This window comes from Sciurus vulgaris, assembly GCF_902686455.1.
Source record: "Sciurus vulgaris genome assembly, chromosome: 4".
In the NCBI taxonomy this organism is placed as follows: Eukaryota; Metazoa; Chordata; class Mammalia; order Rodentia; family Sciuridae; genus Sciurus; species Sciurus vulgaris.
The window spans coordinates 733344-760908 of NC_136464.1; the positions used below are offsets into that span (position 1 = coordinate 733344).

The 27565-nt window shown below is 60.0% G+C and overlaps 1 protein-coding gene and 1 long non-coding RNA gene across 7 annotated transcripts in view; one reads left to right on the forward strand and one right to left on the reverse strand.

The window, feature by feature from the left end:
- Positions 1-3042: 3042 nt before the first annotated feature.
- ADGRA1 (adhesion G protein-coupled receptor A1) overlaps positions 3043-27565 on the reverse strand; it is a 31890-nt gene continuing 7367 nt past the window's right edge. For both annotated transcript variants that reach the window (XM_079138733.1, XM_079138732.1), the window contains exons 3-7: positions 26665-26792; positions 25094-25217; positions 21454-21599; positions 6155-6253; positions 3043-5310 (exon numbers count right to left, since the gene is read on the reverse strand). In XM_079138733.1, the coding sequence (XP_078994859.1) occupies positions 4104-5310; positions 6155-6253; positions 21454-21599; positions 25094-25217; positions 26665-26792 (1704 nt within the window). In that variant the 3' untranslated portion in view covers positions 3043-4103. The remainder of the gene's footprint in view (positions 5311-6154; positions 6254-21453; positions 21600-25093; positions 25218-26664; positions 26793-27565) is intronic.
- Positions 16218-18384, forward strand: LOC306660473. 5 transcript variants are annotated; one of them, XR_013763637.1, is made up of 4 exons: positions 16218-16333; positions 16426-16485; positions 16669-17396; positions 17428-18384. It is a non-coding gene; the product is annotated as an uncharacterized lncRNA (long non-coding RNA). The 5 variants fall into 5 exon arrangements; XR_013763638.1 differs by having other exon boundaries at positions 16669-16910; positions 17003-18384; XR_013763639.1 differs by having other exon boundaries at positions 16669-16758; positions 16790-18384.

Consider the following 27565-nt stretch of genomic DNA (forward strand, 5'->3'; position numbering starts at 1 on the left):
AACTCCAGATCTTCTGGGGAGCATTCCACCAGGGCGACGTGGGTCCTGGGCTCTCCCTGGGTGTTCCAGCATTTCACCCTCTGCCCAGAAGGGCCTGGGCTGGTTGGAATGGCAGGTCTCCTCCGCTCACCGTCCTCCTCCACCTGTTGGCCCACAGAGCTGGAGCAGCCAAGTGGTGTCCACCAGGGGGCTGGTGTCCAGAGGGTCTGCCCCACGAGCCTGGTCCCAGATGTTTCTGTGGGGCCTGCTGCCCTGTCCCCTGACACCGTGCCAGTCAGGGGGCCTGTGATAAGAGGGCCAACGTGGGAGGGTGAGAGCAAGTGAAGCCCAACACCAGGACACCCTGAGCACGTGTGAGGCCTGGGGACACAAGATGGCTTCAGTCTTGATTCTGCTTCCCAGGGTGACCATCCTGCCCAAGATACGCCACCACACTTGTGGCTGTGTGTGCGTCAGGAGCTGAGGCCCGCAGGTGTGCCCAGGCTCACCCTCTGCAATGTGTCAACTAGCGTCAAATCTTCAGGGCACCTCTGTCAATTCAGAGCAAAGCCAGTGGGGAGGTGCCCACATCCTGCACGAGGCCTAGGAGGGCTGGCTGTGGGGCAAATACTCCTGTGCTCAGGCTGCTGGCCCAGACACGGGAGGCCCAGGCCGATGCCACGGCAGGGAGAGCTGCTCATGTGGACCCTGGCTCCTCCCTCCTCCCCCTGCCTCTGGGCCTTCGGAAGCCAGCGGAACCTGGCTGGGGAGTTGTTCTGCTGCTGACGCCCTTGCAGCCTGACCCACTGGGGAAAGGTTGTCTCCCAGAGGTGGCCCTGGGACTCCCCTCAGCCTCGTTTCTGTCCCCCGTAGGCTCCTTCCTGCTCTGCTGTCCCCAGAGGCTGCTCAGGCTTGTGAACTTCAAATTCTCTCCCTGCCCCGTGTGACCTGCCCAGATGCCCATGGGGCCCTGCCTCTGCCCTGCACCAAGTCCAGTGTTCACCTTGTGTCCTCTATTCTACCTCTGCCCTCCTTGCTGGGCACTCCACCCATCACAGCCGTGGCTCAGCCCAGCCCAGTTCAGAGGCTGCTGGATGGTCTGGTCTCTGCTGAAACAGATGCCCCTTCAGCCCAACGGCAGGCTGTGCTGCAGAGGGGCTGGGCAGTTTTGGGCTCAATGGCAAGTCCTGGCGGCACCCTGGGGGAGGAGCCTGAGGCGGGAAGCCCAGTCTGTGGCCTGGAGGAGGACTGGCTACCCATGGGACCAACAGGCGTTCTTTGGCCCAGACTCAGGGGTCATTGGGTGACAGCAGGACTGGATTAGATAAGGGTGTCCTGTTGCTGCTTCCATTGCCAGGACACCCTGGCCCAGCAGGACTCAGAAGCCCCAGGGCAGCCATCTAAGCAGAAGGGTCTGCAGCAGGTCCCACCCCAGGGCTGCTCCTCACCACTGATGGCTGGGTTCTGTCCTCTGAGCTGACCTTCCTCTGAAGAAGGCTCCTGGGGCCCAGAGATGTCCTAGGTTTTGTGGGTCTCAGAGTCTCAGCTATGCAGGCAGAATGTGGCCCCACTAGCTTTTCCCTGACCTTCTCATTTGTAGGATGCCCAGAAGGCTTCCTGGAGGAGGCAGCAGTCCAGGGTGCTCTTGATCTAACAAACTCTGGCACCCCAGCAGGCAGATCTGAGACCCAGCTGTGCTGTGGGAGTCTGCCGGGAGATCTGCAGATGCCAAGGGGCCTCCAGGGCTGGGGCCTGGCTGCAGGAAGCAGCAGAACCTCGGGGTCCTGATGTTGGGCCCTGGCTCTCTGCTGCTTTAGATGGATAGAGTTTCTGCAGCAACCCTGTGTGTGGGATCACACACCAGGGTAGAGGGCACCCCGTGCTACCTCTGAAGGGCGTCCGTGTGCATATGTGTACACAACACACACTCACATGTGCACATGCGAGTCTGTGTACAACGGGCAATCTTGTGTGCTCACACTCATGCATGTAAGACCCCCAATGGTAGCAGCCCCTCCCCGCCCCCACTCACCAGGAAAGAAGAGACACACAGAGGCTGCAGACAGGCGCTGGACAGCCTCCCACTGCATCGTCCGTGGAAGTGACTGTGCCACTCTCTCCTGGGCACAGCTATGCCTGAGTCTACACTCTGAAAACAGCACAGGCGGAGGGAGCCGCACCCTGGTCCTCCTGGACTCGAGAGGCGGAATCAACATCAGAAAACAGCGAGGTTCAGTGTTTAATGCTGAATTCTTTGGTTGAATGGTGAGGTGCCCTCTCTGTTCTGCCAGGGGCACGGAGGGCAGAAAGGACATGAGGGGCCCCGGGGAGCATCCTAGACAAGGCTCCCGGACCCTCCTTCCCATGGAGGGCAAGAAACACGCACGGATGCTATTGACCAGCCTCACCCAGGACAGACAATGCTGAACACTGTATTTTGTCAGGACGGTTTGCTTCTGCAGCGTATGGCAGCATGTCAGGGTCCACGCGTCGCTACAGAAGCAGGTGGGAAGGAACACAGTGACGAGGACTGACCCACCTGGTGGCCCTCGCTACCCTGTGCTGACCCATATGCACGGAGGAGTCCATGTTGGGCACAGTGCCGTGGGAAGTCACGGCGTCTCTGTTGGTCTCCGAGTGCTAGGCCCAGGTTCCACTCAGACCCCGAGTGTGGGCCTTTGTGTGGCCTCCCACATGGCGTGCACATGCCCACGACCATGCCCTCGCCTCTGAGACACACGTTAGAAGGCTCTGCTCCTCTGCAGCCACCGCCTGGTCGGCAGAGCAGAGCACAGGGTGAGGCACGTGGATGGCTGGCCTGCTGTGACTCCCACAGCTGCAATGAGAGCCCGAGCTCGGGCAGCCGAAGACACCTGACTCTGTGTGCACATGTGCATGGAGTATGCATGTGCTGGCCCGTGTACACATCGCATGTGTACAGTAAGGCTCCTGCATGCATGCGTGCATGTGTGTCCATGTATTCCAATACGTGTGTATGTGTATACACGCATGTACGTGTGTGGTATGTATGGTGTGCATGTGTGTGCGCTCTGTCCTGTGTGCACTCTGTCCTGTGTGCACATGTTCTGGCATGTACGTGTGTGTGTGCACATGAGCCACAGGCTGGGAGGGAGAAGGAGGGGAAGGGTTGTGGGCTCTTGTAGGCATGGCCCCTGGACATGAGCTCCTGCATCTGGAGGACACTGCCCAGGGACAGGCTACCTGCTTTCATAAGACTCCTTGTCATCAACATCTGTCCTTTGAGTTGGGGCTTTGTTCCCAGATGTTCATGGAAATGCAAAAGAGAAAAAGGAATTTTGTCTGGTGATCTTGCTCCCCGTTAGCCCCTTTTCTTTGTGCAAGGGAACTTGCTTGTGAAGTGCCCACGCTGGGGCAGAGCCCAGGCCTGATGGTGGCTGGCGGTGGGAGCCGAGTCTCCACTGAGAAGGGTCTGGGCATCTTGCAGAGGCACAGCCCCGAGACCCACCCACAGAGGCTGGCAGCCATGAGCTGCTCCTCCCCATAGCTCCAGAGCGGGGCATGGGGCTCATCCTCCAGCATCCAGGTGCTCTAGGGCTGCAGGGTGGCTACATCCAGGACAGGGCTGGTGTGGGGGCAGGGAGTGAGCCTCCCGGGGCCCCACCTGCAGCTCTGACAGACACGAGGATGGCAGAGGGGTCTGCAGACACTGCCCAGTGTAAGCGTGTTCTGGAGGAGCAACTCCCCTGGCCTGTGGAGTGAGCTCAGCACCCTCTCGAATGCCCGGGAATGTCCAAGGGGGCCCTGCTGAGGCCTCCTGGTCACTACCTTGCATCTTCTGCCTGGGGTCTGGGCAGCTCCTGTGATAGAATCCAGTGCTCTGTTTCTGAGCTGCCCTGGGGACTGGACGCTACAAACAGAGAGTGGACATTATGTGGACAGCAGGACCACCTGGGGCTGGTGGAGGCCACAGCTGAATGCTTCTCACTGGGGTCTTCACAACAAAGGGTCTTGGTGGCGGTGGCTGAGCCACGTCTGAAAGGCCCAGTCTCTCTGTGACCTCCAGCCCCTCGGGCAATGGCCCCTGTGGTGCTGCAGCTTCTCCGGGGACCGGGGCTCTGGAGGCCAGTGTGCTTCCACTCCAGCTACACCGTGGTCTCGTTTTTCCAGGGCCCAGTCCGGATGTTGCCGGTCCCGTCAGTGCCAAACGGCAGGCCTTCTTGGACGTCACCCTTGAGCAGCCCGTTCTGGCTGGGGCCTCCGAAGGGCAGGGACTGTGTTCTGCGGAGCATCTCCAGGTGGGCAGGGCCTGGAGGCAGCCTTGGTGGGCAGCCGTAGAGGGCTGGGCTGGAGTCACTGCCCTCGGGCTGGCTGACCATGGGGAAGGGGTCACCCGGGGTGCAGCAGGCCAGAGTGTGCACCCCTATTGGGCCCTCGAGGGAGCTGGGGGAACTGTCCGTGCGGGAGCTGTGGGGGCTGCCGTCCAGGCTGGACGGGATGTGGTATGCGTACTCCCGCGGGGCCGGGGTGGGGGCGGCCGGGTGGAAGTAGTGGGCCTTAGTTCTGCCCTCCAGGCACGTGTGCAGGTGGGGCTCGTGCAGGAAGGCCTCTCCCTCGGGCATGTGGCCATGGGCCTCCGCCTCCATCAGCTGCTCACAGTGCATCTTGGCGCAGCAGGGGGTGGCGGGCGACAGGCAGCTGACGTGGCCCTGGGCGGCCTGCAGGTTGGTCATCTTGCAGTGGCCGGGCACAGGGTGCCCGAAGCCCCTTGCCTGACCAGGGCACGGTGAGTCCTGCAGGCAGGCCACAGGCCCCAGCACGTCCCCATTGGCATCGAGCGTGGGGTGTGTGCTGGGCTGGAGGGCGGGGTCCCCACGGGAGGGGCAGCAGGACCACCAGCACTGCCACACATCCTCCCGCTTGGCACAGTGGTGGATGAGCACAAAGAGCCCCAGAGTCACGCAGCAGGCGCCATAGAGACAGCTGAAGACCATGTCCAGGAGGTGGCCCTGCGACACGGCCAGCGCCCCGAAGGCCCACGTGGCCGAGAACAGGAACAGCGTGAAGGCCGCGGCCCGCAGCTGGGCCTCGAAGGAGTGCTCATTCTGCAGCTGCGAGGGGGCCAGGGGCCCGCAGACTGGCGGCGTGCAGGGCCGCGCCCCGTGGCGGTGGCCGCCCTCAGGCCCCGCCAGCCGCTGCTGCTCCTCCGTGCGCTCTCTGAGCTCGTACCTGCGCTCCGGGTGCCGTCGCAGCTGGACGTAGGTGCCCAGGAAGTACACACAGGTGACCAGGGTGATGAAGGCGGCGGGCCCGTAGAAGGCGCCCAGGCTGGGCTCCCAGGCCATCCAGCAGCTGCGGGGAGACGTGGGTGAGCAGCTCGGGTGCCGGCTCCCGGCTCCGAGCTCCCGGGCGGGGGACCTCAGCGGGCTGCTTTAATTTGGCGGTGAGGGAAAGTGCAGGGCAGCTGAGGCCCGAGGGTGGTGAGACACAGGTGCTGGCTGACCGCCACCTGCAGCTCAGTGCCATGGAGACAGTCTGGATGGGAGTCTGGGATCCGACGGGTCCACTGGTCCTCCTGTGTGCATGGGATGTCGGGGGGCCATGGGACAGTGTCCTGGGTGTGGAGGTGGCAGGGGCAGAGCTGGGGTAGGTGAGGTTGGGGGACAGGGGGCCTGAGAGCAGGGCTGGGTTGGGTCCAGGGGTCCATCAGGGCCCAGTGGCCAGGCTGGACATTCTGTGCCCAGGGAGAAGCTGGGGTGGGTGCTGAGAGGGAGAAGGGTCAGATCGGCCTCTGGGTGTGGCCCGTGCTGGGCCTGCTCCTGTGTGGGGGCAGGTGACACTGGGGTGTGGCCAAGCTGTTATCTGTCCCCAGCCTTCTCCTACCTGGGTGTCCAAGGAAAGAAGTGCAGTGGGAAGCTGAGACTGTAGGGAGAGAGGGTCTGCACACCCAGAGGAGGGCAGGGCACAGCCGAGTGTCCGGGGCTCAGGGCAGGACTTGCTGCTTCTCTCAAGGGGTCTCTTACCACAGGCACCTCGGGGATGGTCACTGACAGCTGACACCACTGGCTGCCCGTGGGCACCTGCCACCCACCCCCAACCTGGGCACGGGAGGCTGGGCTGCCCGGGAGGAGCCGGGCACCCTCCGGAGCCGGCTGCTCGCGCCCACCCTCCGCTCTCCCAGGCTGCCAGCACTCACTAGGCCGTTCCCTCGTCTTCAGTCCCGTAATTCCTGATGTTCGTGGCCGCAGTGACCCCACAGATGACGAAGGGGACGCCTCCACTGATGAGGTAGAACCTGCCAGAGAGCAGAGGGTGCTGACCGCTGGCCTCGGGAGCAGACTGCGCTTCCAAGAGGGACAGCGCGGGCTTCGAGCCGTCCTCGGTGCACTGAGAGGTGGCCCAGGGGACCCCGTGGGCAGCTCCCCTGGACGAGTGAGCCTGATCATGGGAGCAGGGCTGCTCCCTTGGGCTTGCTGCTGGTGGGCCTGTGGCTTCTCTGGTCTGCAGCAGACCCCAGCCTCATGGAACCCAGGGTGGAGGTGGGTTGGGCACAGGAGGCAGGGTGGGCCCCTCCCGGGTTGGGCACAGGAGGCAGGGTGGGCCCCTCCCTAAGGGGACTGGCTGCTGGTGGCTCGAGTCTCCTCTGGACTTGTCTCAGCAAAGCCTGGGCGGTTTGCTCCTGCCCCAGGTTAGTCCAGGGACTCTACACTCCTGGCCTCAGGGCGACGTCCTCTGCCCCTCCAGCCCTCTGTGCCTGCTGGGAGAGCTGTCACTCGGAGCCAGGTCCTGTAGGGACAGGGGTTCACCCTGATAGGCTGAGACTCCCCTCACAGGGCCCTTGGTCAACAGCTCCCAGGGCAAACAGGTTGGCCAGCACAGCACCCTGGGCCCAGCAAGGGGCACCACAGAGCTCCTGCCTGCTGAGAAGGAGCCACCCAGCTGGGTGTTACAGACCCCGGGGAAGTGGCGTGTCCCACAAGCTCTGATACTAGGTCTCACTTCCAAGGACTGCGACTAGGAGGCCCCCATAGGGAATCCAGGCTGCCTAGAAGCTTCCTGTAGCCAAAGAAAACAACCTTCGAAAATGAAAGGAAGTAAGAAGACTCAGAACACTGGGGACCGTGGGAGGCCTGGCGGCCTTCACTTCCTCAGGGAGGGCCTCAACGCCCCCCGCGGAGGTGGGTTCACCTGGGTCTCACACAGGAGGCGGGCGGGCCTCGGAGGCCAGGCTCTCTGGGTATTTTATGTGAAGTAGTACGAACTTCACACAGGTGTGAAGAAGCTGAAGGCCATAGTCTCTCAAGCAGCCACAAGAAGTTGATAGGAAAAGAACTAATGGATAAATTAAAACAAGAACTGAAAAGCGCTAGAACAGCCCTGAAGACGGAGGAAAGAAGGAACGGAAAAACAACAAAAGAAGCACAGCACAGCATCAGGAGGCACAGCGGAGGCTGAAGCAGAGGCTCCGCCTTAGACCCGAAGGGACCCGGTGCTCCTGCTGGAGGCAGAGGGCCTCAGAGTGGCAGAAGTAGGGTCCAGCTGTGGGCTGGCCCCAGAGCTGTCCCTGCAGCACAAAGATGAGAGAGCCCAAGGAGGCCCAGGGGAGGCTGTCCTGGTCCCTGGTGGGGAGAAAGCTTCCTTGTGCAGACAACTGCCAGGACTATGGAGTGAGTTGAGGAAGGGGGTGAGGCCAGCACAGCACTGATTTTATATTGAAAGTTAGCAGAAGCCACTGGAAAACAAAACAGAGATGCCACCCTAAGGCATCGAAGGCATCAGCAGCGTGATCCCAGGAGTCCCAAACAGCCTTTGTCATCTGTGTGTAGTGTGACCGACCGACCGTGCGGAGCCATCTCAAAGGGCTGAAGACCAGGCCGACATGATCCTGGAGAAAGGACTGAGTCCCTGACAAGGAGTGGAGAAGACCCGGTCGTGGCAGGGGCCTGGGATGGCCAGTCAGTGGTTTTTGCCAAGGCACTGGGCAGTGCCCTGAGGGAGGACAGTCCTCCAGCCTGCCCTGCATAGGCTCACGGCTCACTCTGACACTGTCTGTGTAGCGTCTCCCTGGGGTTACCCGGGTTGAAGCGGTCAAGCTCTCTGCTTGGTGTGTGTCCCTGCTGGGCTTGGTCTCGAGGGAGGGGAGCTCCATGCGATCTGCTGTAAGTGAACCCCATACACCTGGAAGCTGGAGCCTGCAGACAGACTGCAACAGTTTGGAGGGCATCTGCTGAGGCTGCAATGGACTGAAATGCTCAAATACCAGGCAGATGGACGAATGGCAGAGGGAGATGAGTGGGCGGAGATGCGGATAGACAGGCGGAGGGTGAGGGCAGGTGGAGGGTGAGGGCAGGTGGAGGGTGATGGGCAGGCGGAGGGTGATGGGCAGGTGGAGGGTGAGGGCAGGCGGAGGGTGATGGGCAGGTGCAGGTGTGGATGGATGGATGGAGGGTGATGGGCAGGTGCAGGTGTGGATGGATGGATGGAGGGTGATGGGCAGGTGGAGGTGATGGGCAGGTGCAGGTCTGGATGGACGGGGGAGGGCAAGGACTGGGGTGTTGGTATCTGCTGCAGTTCTGTGCAGACACCTATGTTCTGGAAGTGAAGGGCACCTGCTGCAGCACAAGCGTCTCTTCAGTGGGACCCCATGCCGTGGAGGCACACAGGGTCCAGTCTGAGGGGCGGCAGCCACAGGACTGCAGGACACGTGCCGTGCGGGCTGGAAGGCCACTGTGGGGTCTGGCCTGGTGCTGGTGTCACCAGCACCCTGCCTGGTCCCCCGTGGACTGAGGCAAGGTGGGGAGAGCTCTGTCCACCAAGGGCCCCTCTGGCCTGGGTGAAGGGAGTCCACAGGGTTCACCTGGCCTGCGTCCCTGAAGTCGGCAGGGGCTCTGGAAGCACCCGATCCTCTGAGTTACTGGCCCAGTCCTGCAGGCTCCGCTCCAGCCTCCCCTGCCCGTGAGGCCCTCCCTGCCCAGGCCCGCCTGTCCGAGCTTGTGCCTCTTGGGAGACCACGGGAGCCCTTCGGAGTAGGCTCTTCATTCAGGGCCCTGGGGCTCTCTACCCTTGGTGTGGAACACTATCCTGCCATCCTGGTCTCTGTCCCAGCCCCGCCTGCCCGCAGCACCTCCTAACTGCAGGCCGATTTCAGCTTCAACTGGGCTCCTGGGGGAGGTGAGGCCAGGGCAGCACCAGGGCCTCCTCCTCCCACACTTCTGCCTTGCCTGACCTGGCCCTTCTCTCGGGACAGAAAAGCTGAGTGCATCTCCTCCTCCCTGGGGCCTCAGGGAGGCCTTCCTGGACAGAAGCAGGGGGCCCTCGCCGGATTGGACACTGTCAGGGCTCTTTGGGAAAAGGAAACCCTCACGTCCTGAGGCAGCGTTTTCAGCCTAATGACAGTGGCCACAGAAACCACTGACCAGGCAGCCTCCAGGATGGGCCCCTCCCTGCAGTTGGCTCCTGTCTGCTCCCTTCCTAGCTCTGCCATGCAGCTCTGCCCTCCCGAGGGCTCCCTGGACGGCTCTGGAGAAGCTGCAGGCCCATGTCCCCAGCATGCACACCAGACACCAACAGCTCCTTCTTGTGCTGGATTTTGATGGGGGAGGGGAGCTCGCTGACCCTGCAGCTCCAGGGCTGCAGCCAGCAGCAGGTGCCTACCAGGGAGGCCGATGGACCTTTCCTCAGGTCTTCGCAGTTTCTTGGTGACATCAGGTGTGAGGAGGGAGTCCTGGATCCACCACAAGGAGGCTGTGTGGCCAGGAGTCTCCCAGGGCTTCCTCTGTGGCCTCTAGTGAGGTGGGGAGGGAAGACGATGTGCCAGAAAATAGCCCAATGTGCATGATGCTGTCACAGAATGGCCTCCAAGGCAGAGGGTCTGGGGCCTGCACCAGGACAGTGTTCCTGCTGAGTGCAGAGGGAAGGAAGCACCAATGCCTTCAGACGGCTCTGTGGGTGGAATCGGGGATGACCCAGTCAGGTGTGATCCGCATTCAGCGTGTGGGAGCAAGCAGGCCAGCAGGACAAGGTGGCCAGAGGGCACCGACCCTCTGAAATGACCATGGTATGGTTCCATGGGAGCCGAGCTCCACCTGGCCAAGGCAGTCCTGTGCAGAGCTCATTCTGGCTGCTGCCTGGGCTCGGCCGTCCACATCCAGCTGACTGGACTTCGTGTGGGGGGCTCTGCTCTGCTCCCATGGTTGGTTGTGGCGTAGATGTCCTGGGGGTTCTGCTGCCGCCACACGAGGGAGCCCCAGCACTGTGCTCTGAACCTGCAGAGGGGGCACAGCGCACGCCACCCTTCCACCCTCTAGTTTAGACCATGAGTGCAGGAAGGCTCAGGGCTCGCCATTTGAGGCGCAAACCTGTGATCCCTTGTGGCCCTGGGACCCGGGAGTCCACAGGAGGCAGGTCCTGATGTGCCAGGCTGGAGGGAGAACAGCTGTGGCCACTTGGATGACAGCTTGTCCTAGACACCCTGTGAGGGCCCCACGCGGCCACTCAGCACCGTGCACGCTGTCCTTCCTGTGGCTGCAGACCCCGCCTTGGGGGAACCCCTGGGCCCAGCAGGCACAGGTGGGGAAGCCTAACCTGCATCTGCTCAGGGGGAGATGCCGTCCACAGCTGTGGCCAGGGAGGCCATCCTACGCTGCACAGCTCAACTGCAGCCCATCCGGCCTGTGGGCGGGCTTCCTCTGCAGGGGCCTTCCTGGTGGTGGGGCCAGGCTCAGTCAGCAGAGGGCGCCGGAGGCCACTACTGTGCCTCCCATCTGGCTGCCACTTTTCTTGCTGCTGCCACTGGGTGGTCACCAGTGTGGATGATGAACATGGGTCCTCAGAGGAGCAGCTGCTGCTCCAACCCAGCCTGGCCAGGCCTCAGCAGGTGACCTCACCTGTCCCTGGAGCTCCTTGTCCACCTCCTCCTTGGCCCCCTGACTCTGCCTCAAAATTCACCTTTGCCCTTTGGAATCGATGGTCCCTTTGGAAAAAGTCTCCCGGGACACAGAGTGACTGTGGGAAAGGGCTCAGACCCAGGGTGCTGCCACGCCAGGGCTTCTGTGTCACACACAAGCCCACCGTTTCATGGGTGGCTGAGCAGATGGCAGGGGAGTCATGATGGAGCTGTGTGGCCCTCCCCCAGCACCTCCTGCGCAGTTGTCCACACCCTGGGGGGCAGACCTCTGACCTTGCTCTGCACCCACAGGCTCAACTCCAAGAAGAAGGGACCCTGGAAACGTGCAGCACTGCCTCTGCCTGTACTCAGGGCCTCTCTTGGTGACCTGCACACATGCACACTCACATCACACACAGCACGCACATGCATGCTTGCACACACTTCTATCCACATGTGTGTACATGCACTTGTAGAGTACAAAAAGCACACTTGTGCACACACCTGCATGCACACACATAGTATACAAATGCATGCTTGCAAACACCTGCATGCACAGTAGGTAACACACATGCACATTAACACACGTGCACACACACTTATGCTCACATATGCACACACCAGCACTTATACCACATGCATGCATGTGCACAAATCACATGCACTCTCACAGACACAATCACAGTATACAATGCATGTTCACACATTTCCATGCACACAAATGTGCACAGTACACACACACTTGTGGGTACTAACAGTACTCACATACTTGCACACACAGGCACACTTGCACTCACTTACATGTACACACTTGTACTCTTGCACACGTAATGCACCCACTCAGGTAGCACACACACAACCTGAACACACTAATGCATACTTACACTCTCACACATTCTTGCTTGCACACTGCAGGAAGCAGCCATGTTGGCTGCCAGCTAACACTGACAAGAGGAACAGGAGCAGGGTGAGGCCTGGCCCAGGATGTGGCTCTGTGACATGAGCCTTGAGGGACATGGCCATTAGGGGGGTCAGGGTCCTCGAGGGCCTGAAACAGCCAGGCCCAGGAGTTTGGGGCCTGAGGCAGGAAGGGACTTGGGCGTTGTTCCTGGAGGCAATGAGAACAGAGAATCCTGAGAAACTCATGCCAGGGCTGGTGGAAGCCAGGACGTGCGGCCTGGGACGCCCCCGGGACTGCCCAGGTTGTTCCTTTGCCTGCTTGTTCTCGCCCTGCCTCCCTACTGTTACAAAGCTGTAGACAGACAGGTCAGAGAGGCAGTAACCATTGATGACTGGAGATGATGTCCTGGGGTCTGAGACCTTTGCCAGCAACTGGGGGTCCAGGCCTAGCCCTCGTGGGAGCTCACGTCCCCAGCAGCCACAGCCAGGATGCCCTGGGGCACCTCTCTGCTGGCCCTATAGCTGGCTCAGAACAGAGAAGCACAGGCCAAGCCCCTCCAGCACTGTGGTCAGCCTCCTCTAGGTGACCATCACAAAGAAGTCCCCATTAGGCACATAAAACTGGAGGAGTCTAAGCAAGAGCAGATCTTGGAGCTCCTGGGCGCTTGGAGGGCAGTAGGCAGATGGGGACAGGGAGTGACTGAGGGACTGGGGTCAGCAGCAGCATGCTGCCTCTTTCCTGGGAAGGGTCTCTGGCAGGCAGGGAGGAATCGGGGCTGCATGGGCAGCCCAGGTCTGACGATGGCCTGGGGGCTGGGCAGGCAGCCTGAGCTCCTCGAGGACACTTCCATAAGGGGCCTGGAGTGCAGATGGCCATGGGGCCACTGCTCCCTGGTCTATGCAGAGTCAGTGCTGTGTGTCCGGTGGGGCCTCGGTTGTAGACACGGTCTACGTCCTTGACCTGGAAGCAATCCCATCACTGTCCCATCTCACTCTGGGGACTTGTTCTTTGTGCTTTTTTAAAATTTTCCTCAATTGCTCTTAATTACAGTCCTCTCTGCACTTGCAGTGAGTCTCTCTCTGGGAAGCTGCTGGCCTCAGCAGCTCTGCAGTGGACAACAGCTGAGATTCTTGGATTCCCAGTGAGCTTCTTGGGGCTCGGGTGCCCAGGCTGGAGGACAGCCGACCTTTGACAGGTCCTCTTACTGTTTTCCTTTGCCGTGGTCTCCTCCCAGGCCCCTGCTGCCTGCTGACCACCCCGGCTGACCCAGATGTGCTCTTTGCCAGGGGAACCCCCCAGTCCCGTGGGAGAAGGGTCTCCTGGCCAGGTGGTAGGTGGGATCAGAATCCACAGCCTGAGACAGGCGGCAGCTGAGGCACCATAGCGCTGCTCGGACCGAGTACCTGCATCCTTTCTGCTGTAGACATTTTGCCCACACTGGCCTCAGGGGCCGTCGCTGCACATGGGTACCAGTCAGTGCTACCTGCCTGTTCACTGAGGCTTTGGCCTCTGGACCCTGCAGAGGGATCTGGGGAGTGGGTCCTGGGCTTATGCTGCCTCTCTGGGGGAATGTGACCCCACCAAGGCCCTGTCTGTCTAGGTGGGGCATGTGTCCCCAGTGGAGCCTCCATCATCTGGGTGAAGAGACTCTGTGACTGGCAAGGGCCAAGGTGTCTACCACTAGATCTTGACTGTCCAGCTGCTCCTTGGGGCAACCTTTTGCAGCTCTCTGAGGTTGACTTTCCATCTGTAAAGCTCAGGGGTGCGCCAGGAGACTAACTTAAGGCCCCTTCTTTTTTTTTTTTTTTTTTTTTTTTGGTGCTGGGGATTGAACCCAGGGCCTTGTGCATGCGAGGCAAGCACTCTACCGACTGAGCTACCTCCCCAGCCCCTAAGGCCCCTTCTGGCCCGATGCCTGAGGATGCGTGCAGAGAAGTATGGGGCTGCTTCGTTGGAACTTGGAGCTCCCACACGCCCCGGTCCCCTTCCCTCCTGTGAGTGCCCTCCCCCAGCCTCCTTGGCCCTCTCCATCCCTTCCTCTCCCTCATGAACTCCACAGTGTCCTGCTCCTGGAGGAAGGGTGCCAGCTGTGCCCCACCTCCTGCCCAGCATTTGTCCACCTGCCTGTGACCCAGCTCACTGAGGCAGCTTGCCCAAGAACTGTCTGCAGAAGTAGTTGGGCTGTTGTGCCCCCAGGGCCCTGGCCCTGTGTGGGTCAAGCCTGGCCAGTGCTTGACTGTGAGCACATCTAAGCCCAGGGTAGTCCAGGATTGCCACTGCGGCCCAAGCAGGTGCTCCTGGCTGCAGGGTCCCAGGGAACTGCAAATGTGCCTTTGAAGGACACGTTTGGGCCTGGCGCCTACACAGAGCTGGCCCCACATGTGGGAATGGAACTGTGTCCTTGACGTGCAGCAAGGGGGTCTTTGTGCCTCTGTGATCGTCCTTTCGAACAGCAGACCTCCAATGACAGGAACCACCGGTGCGTGGCATCGGAAGCAGCAGAACAGACCGTGCAATCAGCTGTGATCACAGGAGCTAAATTGAGAATTAACCCCTAAGTATCTACAAAATTGCAGCAGGAAGGTTCAAAATGTCTCCCCTTGGCTGGTGGGAGTGGAAGACTTGGGGCGGAAGGTACAGCCAGAACCCTCCCTGGTGGGGAGGCAGCCATCGCCTGCAGCCCAGGCTGCCCAAGACTTCACCTGTCCTAATAGGTGAAGGGGGCAGTGCATGCAGTCCAAGGGTGCGTGTGGGACCCCAGCAGTGCTGACTGTTGTCATGACTCAGGTGAAATCGGAGACACTGACTGGGAAGTGCTCTGATTCAGGGAGGAAAATTTCGGGAAGCCGCCTGGACTATGAAATTTTGGCGTGAAGCCCTGAGGCTGTCAGTCCTTCAGAGAAGGGCTGCATCGACCTGCCCTGCTTTGACAGGAGGGTCGGCTCAGGGGCCTCTGTCTGTGCCCCTCATCTTTCTCAGTTCTGGCACCTCCTGCAGGCCAGGCAGTCCTCTAACCCTGGGCAACAGCCCTGGCCACTTTCTTTCAGTATTTACTACCCGATCTTTCTCTAAGGTATCTGTTCTCACCCATGTAGTCCAGAGTGGACTGTCCAGCGGCTCCCCTTGCAGAAGGCGAGCCTTGCTCAGGAGGCCGCCCCTTGCAGGTGACACTGCTCTGGGAGGGCCAGCTCCTGGTCAGTGAGGGCCAGCGTCAGGGACCTCTGCTTTGGGCACGTTCCCCTGCTGCTGACAGGCAGGGCTGAGTGAACAGGGCACCGAGCCTACTGAACAGCCCCCTGGACTGCGTGTGCGAGGCTGAGGATCTGAGGCTGCAGCAAGAGAGCACCCTGTGGCCTGTTCCAGCAGATCCTGAATGGCGTCCTGAGCTGGCCTTCTAGGTGAAACAGCAAACGTTGGCTGATGTAGGAGGAAGCAGGTCCTCTGTGGACTCCCCTCCCAGGGGATGACTTTCTTCGTTGGACCCTGCTTGATGGGGCTTCTGCCCTGCAGAGCATCCTGCTGCAAGAGGGGCCGTGTTCAGGAAGGCGACAGCCTGAGTGCCGTGGCAGCTGGCCCCTGATGATGGGAGGCAGTGGCCCTGACCATACACAAGAGTGGGAAACAACAGCCACTCTGATCACAAAAGGAAAAAGCTGGAGATAGATTTTGTTCAGCAATATCTAACTCAGACTAGGCACTGAGGCAATGCACCCAAGACTATTCAGCATTTGGTGACCAGAGTTGGGTACCAGGCCCTAATCAGGAGTTCCACATGTTCAGTGGAGTGAGGTCCTGGCACTATGTGGACAGTGGAATGAAGGTCCTGGTTTCCTGTGTCCTGTGGAGGGAGGTCCTGGTTCCCTGTGGAAAGTGGAGGGAGGTTCTGGTTCTCTGTGTTCTGTTGAATGGAGATCCTGGTTTCCTGTGTCCAGTGGAATGGAGGTCCTGGTTCTGTATGATCAGTGGAATGGAGGTCCTGGTTCTGTATGATCAGTGGAATGGAGGTCCTGGTTCTGTATGATCAGTGGAATGGAGGTACTGGTTCTGTATGATCAGTGGAATGGAGGTCCTGGTTCTGTATGATCAGTGGAATGGAGGTCCTGGTTCTGTATGATCAGTGGAATGGAGGTCCTGGTTCTGTATGATCAGGGGAATGGAGGTCCTGGTTCCCTGTGGAAAGTGGAATGGAGGTACTGGTTCTGTATGATCAGTGGAATGAAGGTCCTGGTTCTGTATGATCAATGGAATGGAGGTCCTGGTTCCCTGTGTTCTGTGGAGGGAGGTCCTGGTTTTCTGTGTTTTGTTGAATGGAGATCCTGGTTCTCTGTGTCCAGTTGAATGGAGGTCCTGGTTCCCTGTGTCCTGTGGAGGGCAGTCCTGGTTCTGTATGATCAGTGGAATGGAAGTCCTGGTTCTGTATGATCAGTGGAATGAAGGTCCTGGTTCTGTATGATCAGTGGAATGGAGGTCCTGGTTCCCTGTGTCCTGTGGAGGGAGGTCCTGGTTCCCTGTGTCCAGTTGAATGGAGGTCCTCATTCCCTATGTCCAGTTGAATGGAGGTCCTGGGTCCCTGTTTCCTATGGAGGGAGGTCCTGGTTCTCTGTGTTCAGATTAATGGAGGTCCTGGATCCTTGTGTCCTGTGGAGGGAGGTCCTGGTTCTCTGTGTTCTGTTGAATGGAGGTCCTGGTTCCCTGTGTCCTGTAGAGGGAGGTCCTCATTCCCTATGTCCTGTGCAGGGAGGTCCTGGTTCTCTGTGTTCTGTTGAATGGAGATCCTGGTTTCCTGTGTCCAGTTGAATGGAGGTCCTGGTTGCCTGTGTCCTGTGGAGGGAGGTCCTCATTCTCTGTGTCCAGTTGAGGGAGGTCCTTGTTCTCTGTGTCCTGTGGAGGGAGGTCCTGGTTCTCTGTGTTCTGTTGAATGGAGGTCCTGGTTCCCTGTGTCCTGTGGAGTGAGGTCCTGGTTTCCTGTGTCCTGTAGAGGGAGGTCCTCATTCCCTATGTCCTGTGCAGGGAGGTCCTGGTTTCCTGTGTCCAGTTGAATGGAGGTCCTGGTTTCCTGTGTCCTGTGGAGGGAGGTCCTCATTCCCTGTGTCCAGTTGAGGGAGGTCCTTGTTCTCTGTGTTCAGATTAATGGAGGTCCTGGATCCCTGTGTCCTGTGGAGGGAGGTCCTGGTTCTCTGTGTTCTGTTGAATGGAGGTCCTGGTTCCCTGTGTCCAGTTGAATGGAGGTCCTGGTTTCCTGTGTACTGTGGAGGGAGGTCCTGGTTGCCTGTGTCCTGTGGAGGGAGGTCCTGGTTCTCTGTGTTCTGTTGAATGGAGGTCCTGGTTCCCTGTGTTCAGTTGAATGGAGGTCCTGGTTTCCTGTGTACTGTGGAGGGAGGTCCTGGTTGCCTGTGTCCTGTGGAGGGAGGTCCTCATTCCCTGTGTCCAGTTGAGGGAGGTCCTCATTCTCTGTGTTCAGATTAATGGAGGTCCTGGATCCCTGTGTCCTGTGGAGGGAGGTCCTGGTTCCCTGTGTCCTGTGGAGGGAGGTCCTGGTTCCCTGTGTTCAGTGGAGGGGGTCCTGGTTCTGTGTGGACAGTGTAGGGGAAGTCCTGGTTCTGTGTGGACTGTGTAGGGAGGTCCTAGTTCCACATGGACAGTAGAGGGGAGGTCCTGGTTCCCTGTGGATAGTAGAGGGGAGGTCCTGTTTCCATGTGGATAGTGGAGAGAGGTCCTGATTCCATATGGACAGGGTAGGGAGATCCTGGTTCCTTGTGGATAGTGAAGAGGTGGTCCTGGTTCCACGTGGATGATAGGAGGGTGGTCATAGTTTCTTACAATGTCACTTGAGGTGGTTGATCTCCTCCACAGGTGGTGGGACCAATGTCTGGACCTAGTGGAGTCTGGCAAGGTTGCAGAGACCAATGGGCAGGAGCTCAACATGTCAGATGTGACAGTGGTGGGGCTAGTAACATGTCCCACAACCAGGCGAGGCCCTGTGTGGGTCTGGGTTGCCTGGGCAGTGCCTCCCAGGAGCGGGATGGACCAGTTCAGTGCAGCTCTGTCCCTCTCATCTGGGCCGTTGCCCTCTTGGGGTCTCTTCTCTTGCTTCCTAACGTCCCTCCCATCCTCTTCCTCCCATCACTATCTTTCTTCACTCTTTACCCTGCTCTGGTGTGTGCTGACTCTGCACAAGGTCACCCTCACTCAGTCCCTTGGGAAATCCAGAATGTCCTTAGCAGAGCTTAGGCCCTGCGGCTATCCCTCCCCAGGGCTCTGCTCTAAAGCTAAGAGTGGAACTTGTGTTGGTCAAGGCTGACACTCAGTTCCAGGTGATGTCTCACCTGCAGGACCAAAATTCCAGGACCTAACTTACTCAGTTTACAGCCATTCCTGGGTCATAGACCCCAGCAAGGTCTAAGCGAAGCCTGCTCAGGGGCCTAACCCAGGCCCTCTCTGGAGGTGGCAGCTCTCCTGGACACGTGACCCACAATCCTAGATCTCCTGAGGTCCCAAGAAAGCAGGTGTTGGCCAGCCTGGCTGCAGCTGGCGGCACAGGAGGATGCACAGATCCCCCTCCTCCTGGCCCTTCTGCTCCCACAGCACCTGCAGAGCCACGTGACCGGTGCAGATTCTCCAAACATGGGGCAGGAACAGACGTGTCTCATGTAGAGATCACTCCACAGAGACTGGCAGTCACAGCCACGTGGTCAGATGGGCTCTCCACAGAGGCTGGCAGTCACAGCCACGTGGTTGGATGGGCTCTCCACAGAGACTGGCAGTCACAGCCACGTGGTCAGATGGGCTCTCCATGATTGCACATACCACCCCTAACTATATGCTCTTAAATAACCAATGGCCAAGGAAGAAACCCTGAGGAAAGCTAGAAGAGGATCTGAGCTTGACCGAAACCCCCATGACACACCTTTGGGACCCAGAGGAGCAGCTCAGAGGGAAATTCCACCATAAAGGAGAAAGGTTTCAGATCCATGGTCTAGGTCATGCTGTAGAGCCAGAAGGAGAGAAATCCCAACCCGAAGTCAGTGGGAGAAGGGGCATCAAGACCAGAGCAGAAATGATGATAGACAGGGAAAGCAGATAAACCGAGCTGGGTTTTAGGAAGAACAGCAGTGGTAACCTCCGCTGGATCTGGAGGTATCAGGCAGCCAGGCAGGAAGGGAAACGAGTGCTCGGGCTGGCGTGGAGCCGCAGCAGCGTCCCCAGGCACAGGTGACGCGAGGAGCTGCAGAACCGTGGGTGCAGGGACCATGTTTCTATACGAGGACAAGGAAAGTGGGAGCGCAGCCGGGAGGAGCCCCATGCAGAAGCACTGAAGAGAAAGGAGGACCCAGGGAGGCCAACTGGGAGCTGTGGGGCTTGCGCTGCAGGCCGCAAGGCGCTGCCGGGAGGAGCCGAGGCCGCAGGTGCAGGATCCAGTCCCGTGGAAGGGGCAGCTCCCCCTCCGTGAACTGCGTGTCCTGTGGCCCCAGTGGAGCTGGTCACTCTCAGTCTAGAGCTGTGAGCTGTGCTGGCCCAGGGCCAGCCTTCCACCTGGGGGCCTTTGGCCTCTGACAGTTTGCTCCCAGGTCCCGTGTCTGTCCACTCACCTGGCCCTACACAGTCGGGCCTGGGTGTTGCTGCAGTGGCCATGGCATCCTCCTTGGTGCCCAGCTTGGCTCACGTCCCAGAGACTGCCACTGGTGTGGGCTCCTGCTACCTCTGTTGTCAGGGAGACCCGGTGGGCCACTGCTTCACTGCTTCTCCACACGCCCAGCAGGCTGTTCTCTGAGGGCCTGGACACCTCTGTGGTGCCTCCAAACAGGGTGTTCAGGGAGCCCTGCCTCAGTACTGGCCATGTACACCAGGGGCACGTCCAAGCCTGAGGGAGACCAGGCAACTCACCACCTAAAGTCGCAAAACCCCTGCTGAACCTAGGTGCTTGCTGTCAGGGAAACCACAAACCCTGGTCATGGTTGGGAGCAGGTAGACATGACTTTGACCTTGGCAATGAGGCCACTCAACAGAAAGTTTCCAGCCTTCAGAGCTGAGGCCTCCCTCTGCCAGGCCTCCACTGAGCCCTCCTCTGCCGCCACACAGCCAACACAAGGACAGGCTCCTGATCCATATATTGGGGCTGAGGGGCCAGCACCCACTGCCCACCAGGAGGCACCCAAGTTAACCTAGCCACATGGTGCCCAAGCTCATGCAGAAAGGGAGGCAGCCTTGTCGTGGGTTCATCCACTTGAGTCCTGCAAAATCTTACATGGCTGCCCTTTCCGTGTGCTCTCCCTGGAATGGACTTGGTTTCCCCAAAGCCCAGTGGGTGGTGTGGAATGCACACAAACACCTGTGGCCTCCGGAAGGGGCCCAGAGCATCACCAGTGTTCCTAAAGAGCCTCTGGGACATCATTTTCTTTTTACCTCGTTGGAGAACTTCAGGCTGGGCCAGGACACTCGGGACCTTAAGCTCAGATGGCAGCATCACCTGGGTGCTGACTGTCCAGCAAGAAGGTGCAATGTTCTGTCCAGGCTGCTCATGAGTTTTGGGATTGGGGCCAGCAGTGCAGACCCCAGATGCCCATTGTAGGGCCAGGGGAAGAGCCACTTCTGAGTGGGATGCTGGGTGGAGGAGATCATGGCAGAGGCTGTGGTCCAGGGTGCGGAGGGCCCTCAGGGGCTCTGAGAGAGAAGACTCCAGCTTACCAACTCTTGGGGAAGGGGCAGGTGCGGCACGTTCCCACCAGCACGGGCCAGGCCAGATGGCTACAGAGGGGCTCTGAGTTGCTCTGGGCAGCCTGCCCCAAATGCTCTTCCAATGGTGCTGGACCATGGTGGAGCTGGGGTAGTCCCTCCTGGTCAGTGTCAGAGGGAGCTGTGAGGGGCTGGGCATCCACAGTTCAGGAATCACCTCCAGCAGCAGGTGCCTGGCACAAGAACCATCTGGGCGAAATGTCCTTCAAACACTGAGGCCCCCAGACCAGGGTCATTCCAGGAGAGTTCAAGGCCCAAGGTGGAGGCTCAGTGGCCTCCCGGACAGGGAGATGAGGTCTGCTTCCAGCCTGGAGGTGCCGCTCTGAGCTGGGCATTTGCAGGCTGCAGCGTTTGGGGTTTGGTCTCCGCTTGGAAGAGCGGACAGCAAAGCTCCTGCTGCTGTGAGTTACGGTTGCAGTGCACGGAGCAAGGGGAACATGATTTCCGTGCCCTGCGGTGGGAGAGGGGCCCCTCCTCGTCCTCGCCCTCTCCTTGGGCTGTTCCCGCAGCCCCAACACACACAGCTCCTGCCACATCTGCTGAGTCCCCCTAAGGAGGGAGCAGGGCCCCTTTCCAGACCCTTCCGGTCCCACAGGCCAGCCATGGTCACCTTAAAATCAGTGCCTGTGTGTAATGACTTCAGCTGAGGAGCAGGTGCCTTCACTGAGACCAGGGGTGAGCCACAGCCACCCAGGGGCCCAGAGGGCCTCCCTCCAGTAACTGGGCAGCCCAGGGGCACGAGTTCCCAGTCACAGGTGTGGGGCTGCCTCTCCCACGCCACCCAGCCCCACCCAGCACGTCGTCCCCCAGCACCACTGCAGGTCACCCCAGTGCTGCCCGGCCCCAGGTGACCATGCAGATCTGATCATCCCCAGGTCTGGAGTTGCCTGGACAGGCTTTCCCGAGACCTGGGGGAGTCACAGGGGCCAGGGTCCCAGCGGCGGAGGGAGCTGTGCGGGGAAACAGACTCGGGTACCTGAGTAGGGGCTGCTTGGGGTACGGCGGTTGGTCTGGGCCTGGGCACGGCAGGGCCTTCTTGGTCACCTGCTTGTAGATGTTCCTGGCGGTCACTCCGATCCACAGCATGGTGGACAGTGTGGAGTAGTGCAGCAGGATGCCCACCTGCAGGGGGAGAGGGGTCAGCCACAGGCCCAGCAGCGGGCCCACCTAGTGACCAGGCTCCCAGGGGACCACACTCTACACCTGTCAGTGACAAGAAATGAGGCTCGGGAGTGGGGGGCACTTGCAGGGGTGGCAGAGACCCGTGGCTGGGTAGTTTTAATCTCTTGCAGAGAAGTGGGCACGTGCCCCGGCTGCCCATGGCTCAAGCACCCTTCCTGGAGTAGGGTCCACACCATGGCCTCCTGTCCTGGTGCAGCCCGCGGCAGGAACCCGAGCGAGGGCAGCAGCTGCACTGCTGGCAGGCACTGTGAGTGCTGCCATTTGTGGCACTACGTAAGAGAGCTCCGTGGGCAAGGCTCGGACAGCCCGCCCGTCAGTGCCTCCTCACCATGGCAACGCCCGAGCTGCGGCCGGCCCTGCGCGCTAGCTGAGCACACATTCCACACTACTTCCTTTCCATCTGATTTCCTGAACGGGGTTACCTTTGAGGTAATAACCTGACATTTCAAAATGACAAGTAAAATATTGCTATAATTGGAAAGGACATAAACGTTTAAGGAATACAGAGATTCCTTGAATAAAGCTAATGTTGCACCGTTAAAATGACTTATCAAATCTGAAGTTCCATTTTTACGTATGAGTGAACTCTGTGATGATTGACGAGGGTTTTGTCGGGGTGGAAAGATCAAAGCGCTCTGTCTGTGGTCTTGGAGGAGCTCCCTGCGAGTGGCTCAGGGTTTTCCTGGGCGTGCCTGGCCTTTGGGCGGGGCGGGGGCTGGTGTGCACATCTCAGGGGACCCTAGCCTGGCCAGGAGCATGAGGTGCTGGAGCTCTCTGCCCCCAAGAGCATGGGCAGCAGTGGCCACCTGGGCCTGACCTGGACTTGGAGGAGAGTCCCTCTCGCTTCTCAAGAATCCCCGTATGGCTGCCATTGTTGTGTGCACACAGAAACTCAGAGATGTCCTCAGAAGGAGCCCAGCATCAGTCCAGGGCGAGGAGGGCAGAGCGCTCAGGGAGGGCAGCCTGCTCAAGGGTTGGCCTGGCTAGGCCATGTGTGGATGGCAGGTCTGAACACCATCTGTAGGCTGGACACGTGGGGAGGCCAGAGCACTGCAGCTACCGTGGGAAAGGAGGTAGCAAAGCACAGCGCTCACGCCCTCGTGTCTGGGCCCAGGGCCAGCACTGACACACATGGCCACGGGTTTCGCTTATGATGTCACTTAGTACTTCAGTGAGACTCAGGGTCATCTCTGTTGCCATAGCAACGGTCTCTTCTCTCCAGTCATGCAGAGGCCTGGGGCTACTTCTCTGGGCATCCTTCTGTGGTGTTGGGCATGGGCTGGGAGCCCTTATTCCTGCACTGGGTTGTGGTCACAGGTGGATGACCCAGGTGGAGGCATCTGGCTCCTTGGTGTCTCCCCTGCAGCAGGTGCTGGAGCCACCACGCTGTGTGAATGTCCAGGCCAGCCCCCTTCCTGCCTGCCAGACTGCAGGTCAGAACCCACCGGGCTCCACCTCGTGAGCCCTGGAACATGTGTCCATCTGGGTCCACACGCTTGGGAGCTAATCCTCTGGGCTGGGGCCTGGCTCCTTGCGGCCTCCGAGGGTGTGTCCTGAGCTGCCTCTGGGCCTGGTTCTGCTCCTCTGGCCGGCAGCTAAGCAGCCCCCAGGGTGCTGCTGGCTTGTCTGTGCTTGTCTTCTGTCTGCTGTTGCCCAGAGTCCAGCTCCACCACTTGAGCGAGGCAGGCCTGTTTCTGGCTGTTCCACCGCACAGCTTGGCCTGGCACCTGGCAGGCACGTTGGCCAAGCGAGTGGGTGAGTGAGTGGACAAGCCTGCCCCTTCTGGAATGGTAGCAAGAGGTGGGGACGGCATCTGCACAGGCCACGGTCTTTCCTCCTCCAGCTCGCAGAGGCCTCTTCTGTGCAGAGGCTCGGGTCTTCGTGCTGGAGGGAGTCTTACCCGCAGAACACCGCCTCTACAGACACTGACTGACCTCCTGGCCTGACCCTGCCTGCCAAGCCCTTTGCCGGGCCGGACTGGCTTCGAGCCCCGGGTGCTGGTCCAGGCTGGCTGGAGCTTGGGGACTGGTGCAGGTTTCTGCAGGGGGTGGCAGGGTTCGCTAAGGCCCCAGGGCGACTCCCGTGGGCTGTGTGGCTAGCAGGGCCTGGTTGGGGCACACTTGGAGACAACATGCTGGACGTGAAGATAACAACCTCATGACTGCCTTTCAGATGACTGCAGATGGCCGTTTATAGCAGGACACAAACAGGATTCCGGGCGTTGCTGTGGCCCCAGCTCATGAAGAGGCAGTGCGAGAGCTTGCCCACCCGGGGGTCTCCTCAGGCATGTGTGACCAACTCTCCTGCTCAGGCCTGGGCATTGGGCTGGCTTCCCGCCTGGACGTGGCATGTAGCCACAGGTTCAGAACACGCGGTGGGAGGGCTCAGGGGCACCAGCACTGTCTCCAGGTGTGGGTGCCCTGGCCATAGAACACTCAGACTCACAACCTTTTAGTATTGGGAAAGAAGGTGGCCCCAAAGTGCTGGGGTGTGACTGGTGGGTAGGAGCTCAGGGGAGGAGAACTTCGATTGCAGCCTGAGTGGCTCCTGAGGCACACAAATGCCTGGGGCAAGTCTCTCCTGCAACTGGACAGGTCAGGGGATGCCAACAGCCACTGAGGTCAGTTCAGTGCTGGGTCACACGGGCCCAGGCCCAAGGAATGGGGCAGGTTTCCCATCAACAGATGTTCACTGCATTTGTGAACTAGGGCAGCAAGAGACCAGCCTAAGGCCCCAGGAGCCCAGGCAGATGCTGGCCCAAGAAGTGACAGACTGCATGGGTCCTTGGCGTGTTATTCTGGGTACAGGAGAAGCCCCACCATGGAGCCTGGGCTCAGAGCAGGTCAGGGGCTGTGTGTGCACCCTGGAGCCACAGCTGGGCTCCTGGGCCTGAGCCACAGCCCGATGTGAACGGACTAGCCTGGTTCTTAGGGGAGGGCCTCCACCGTGGGCTTTCCAGGAGCAGGAGGTAATTCCTACTTTCCCTTTTAAACTGAAGTCAAGCCAGCACAGGAGTGGAGAGGATCCATTTTGTGGCTTTCATTGCTTTTCATGCTAGGCGTTTTGAGGACCTCCCTTCCCTGAGAGAACAGAACCACAGGTGGTCTGCAGGTGGCCCTGAGCTCCTCCTGACTGCAGGAAGGTGGCATCTGGGGACTGGACTCTCCCCTGAGCCCCACCCCAGTGGCTCTTCAGAAGGGGCAGTGCAGCCCAACTCCTGGGAAAGAGGCCTCAGAGTAGGCCAGGCTAGGGGAAAATGCTGTTTCGTGTGACTGAAAGCTGAGCAAACTGGGGCTTCCGGGGGAACACAGCTGTCATGCAGGCGCTAGGTGGATGCCCAACTCCCTTCACAGCCGAGAGGCAGAGTCCCACTCCCACCCCAGGGACATCGAGGACACTGGCATCTGAAGCAGGACAAAGACAGTGACACTCACCGCCTGGCACAGGATTGGGTGCTTGGTGCGGTTAATGCCGCCAGCAAACACGGTGAAGGTCAGGGCTGCATGGAAACAGAAGTTGAGGAGTGTGTGCCGGCCTTTCCGGCTGATCCGGATGGCACTGCGGGAGACAGAGGCCTCAGGTTAGGAACCGACACTTCAGGGAAGAGCACTCCCCCCTGAATCACCCTTGGGGGGCGCTGGAAGCCCTCGGTGGGGCCAGCGTCCAGACAAGATGGCGGCTGTGCCAATGCGTGCCAGCAGTCCCTGGGGAACAGCTCCCTACAAGATTGCCTAGAGAGCGAACCGGAAGGCTCTGCAGAGTCCACCAATCTGACAGCATGACAGATGAAGGGACGTCATCTCTGGTTCCCAAGATGGGTTCCTTCCTCCCAGCAGGTGTCTGACCCTTGGGGAGGACATAGCTACGTGACTGGGCGCCCACAACCTGGACTGGGATATCACCTGGGCTGTGACCATCTCCATGACAACAATGTGTCCGAGGTGCTGCCCAACTGGCTGGGGCCAGGGCTTGGTGCTGTCATGCCTTGGACTTCACCATGGCCCTGAACATGTCTGGGTCTCTTCCCATGATCCCTGGGCTGAGGTCCGACTGTGTGTGCCCCCGTTCCTATGCTGAGACGCAATCACCCAAACAATGGAACTGAGAGTGGGATGTCTGGGCAGAGCTCCAGTGAATGGGATCAGGGTCCTTGTAGAGCGACCAGGAGCTGCCTGCCCCTTCCACCACAGGACACAGAGAACAGGCGGCTCTTGTGGCCAGGAAACGGGCCTCGTCAGGCACCGAACTATCACTGTGCTGATTTGGGACTCTTCTGTCTCCGAAACTGTGAGAAATGAACTTCTCTTCTAACTTATTAATGACCCAATCTCTGGTCATTTATCATGGCAACCCAGTGACAAAGACAAGGACTTCAGACCCTCAAAGCCCCTTCCCACGGCCAAGGCCTCTGTTCCTGCCCCTCCTCTCCCATGACCATGGCCTCTGTTCTTGTCCATGACTGTGACCTTGGCTTCCAGACCTCTCTCTATGATTGTGGCTTTGAATGCACCTGAGTGACTTGCTGTGGCCTTGACTGCATCCCTGTCTCCTGCACTGTGGCCGTGGCCAGGCCCAGCTTGACCTGTTCTTGGCTGTGGGTGGCCTGGCTGTGTCAGCACCCTGCTGACAGTTCAGTGCCGTTGCAGGTGACAGAGACCCTGAGGCCATCCCCCGCCCCAGGCAGGGTGGCCGAAGCCCAGCTCAGAAGTAGATCCAAGCAGACTGCTCTTCCCAGACAAGAAGTCTCAGCACAGAGACTCCTGGGGGCTTGCCGGCCTCAGGCGTGGGCTCTCGGGCGCTGACCGACGGCTCCCGTACAGGAAGGGCGTGGGGCTGCAGCTGAGGACAGATGGAGGCCCTGAGTGGAGGGCGGGGCTCTCCCTGAGGCCACCTAGTCACCCTGGGTGCTGGAGGATGTGTGCGGGGGTCCCCCAGGGCGTCCTGACAAGGGGAGGGGCTTGCAGTTGAGGGCAGGCATGCGGGCGCAGGCGGCTGCCAGCCTTACCTCCGGTGCACGACGTAGGTGACGACGGAGGCGAGGAGGCAGAGCAGCATGACAGCAGTGCAGGCGTACACCACGGGGTGCAGGAACGCCCCTGGGGACTGGGGCAGGGAGAGCACGGTCTTCAGATCCTGGGGAGGAAGCAGAGTGGCCGTGTGACCCGAGGCCAGGTGTCGCCCGTGGCTGGTCAGGAGCTGGCTTCCCCTCTGGTGGCCCAGGCCCCCGCTGAGGGGTTGGTGGTGGCTGAGAAGACCCTGCCCAGGTGAAGGGGTTCTGCAGCGGCCTCTGCCCGCGTGTGCCCGGTCCTCGTCTGCCCAGCTCGGCTTGGCTGAGGTGTCCTGCGTGCTTTGACCGTGGCTCTCAAAGGGTGGTGTTTCTCCAGAGCGGCCCCTGCCTCCACCCGGCTCTGTCTGCAGTGGCTGGCACAGGCAGGGTGTTACCGTTCAGACATGGTCGTCCCCCACAAGCTCAGCCTGAGACAAGCAAGGGCGCTCAGAGGTGAGGTGACGGCTACGAGGTGCGACCTGAGCCATCGAGGTGGACCAGCTGGGTGGAGACGGTAGCTGGGAGGGCTGCGACTGGGGGGTGGTCCTGGGCCACCTCTGTAGGGTTCATCTTTTGTCCCTGGCGAGTGGAGCCCTCTGCTTCCTGTGGTCGTGTCCTGAGCCGCTTTCCTCGGACACACCTCCTGCCATGACGCTCTGTCTCACCTGGGCCCAGAGCTGTGCCTCCCGCCAGCCGTGGACTGAACCTCTGAACCCCTGAGCTGGAATGAACCCTCCCTTCTCTACATAATCCTCTTGGTCACAGCAACGCAGAGCGAATGACATGGACACGGTGCTGACCTCCGCAGCACTTGCCTGCCAGCAGACGCCCGCTGGGTTTCAGAGACCTTGCAGAGAGG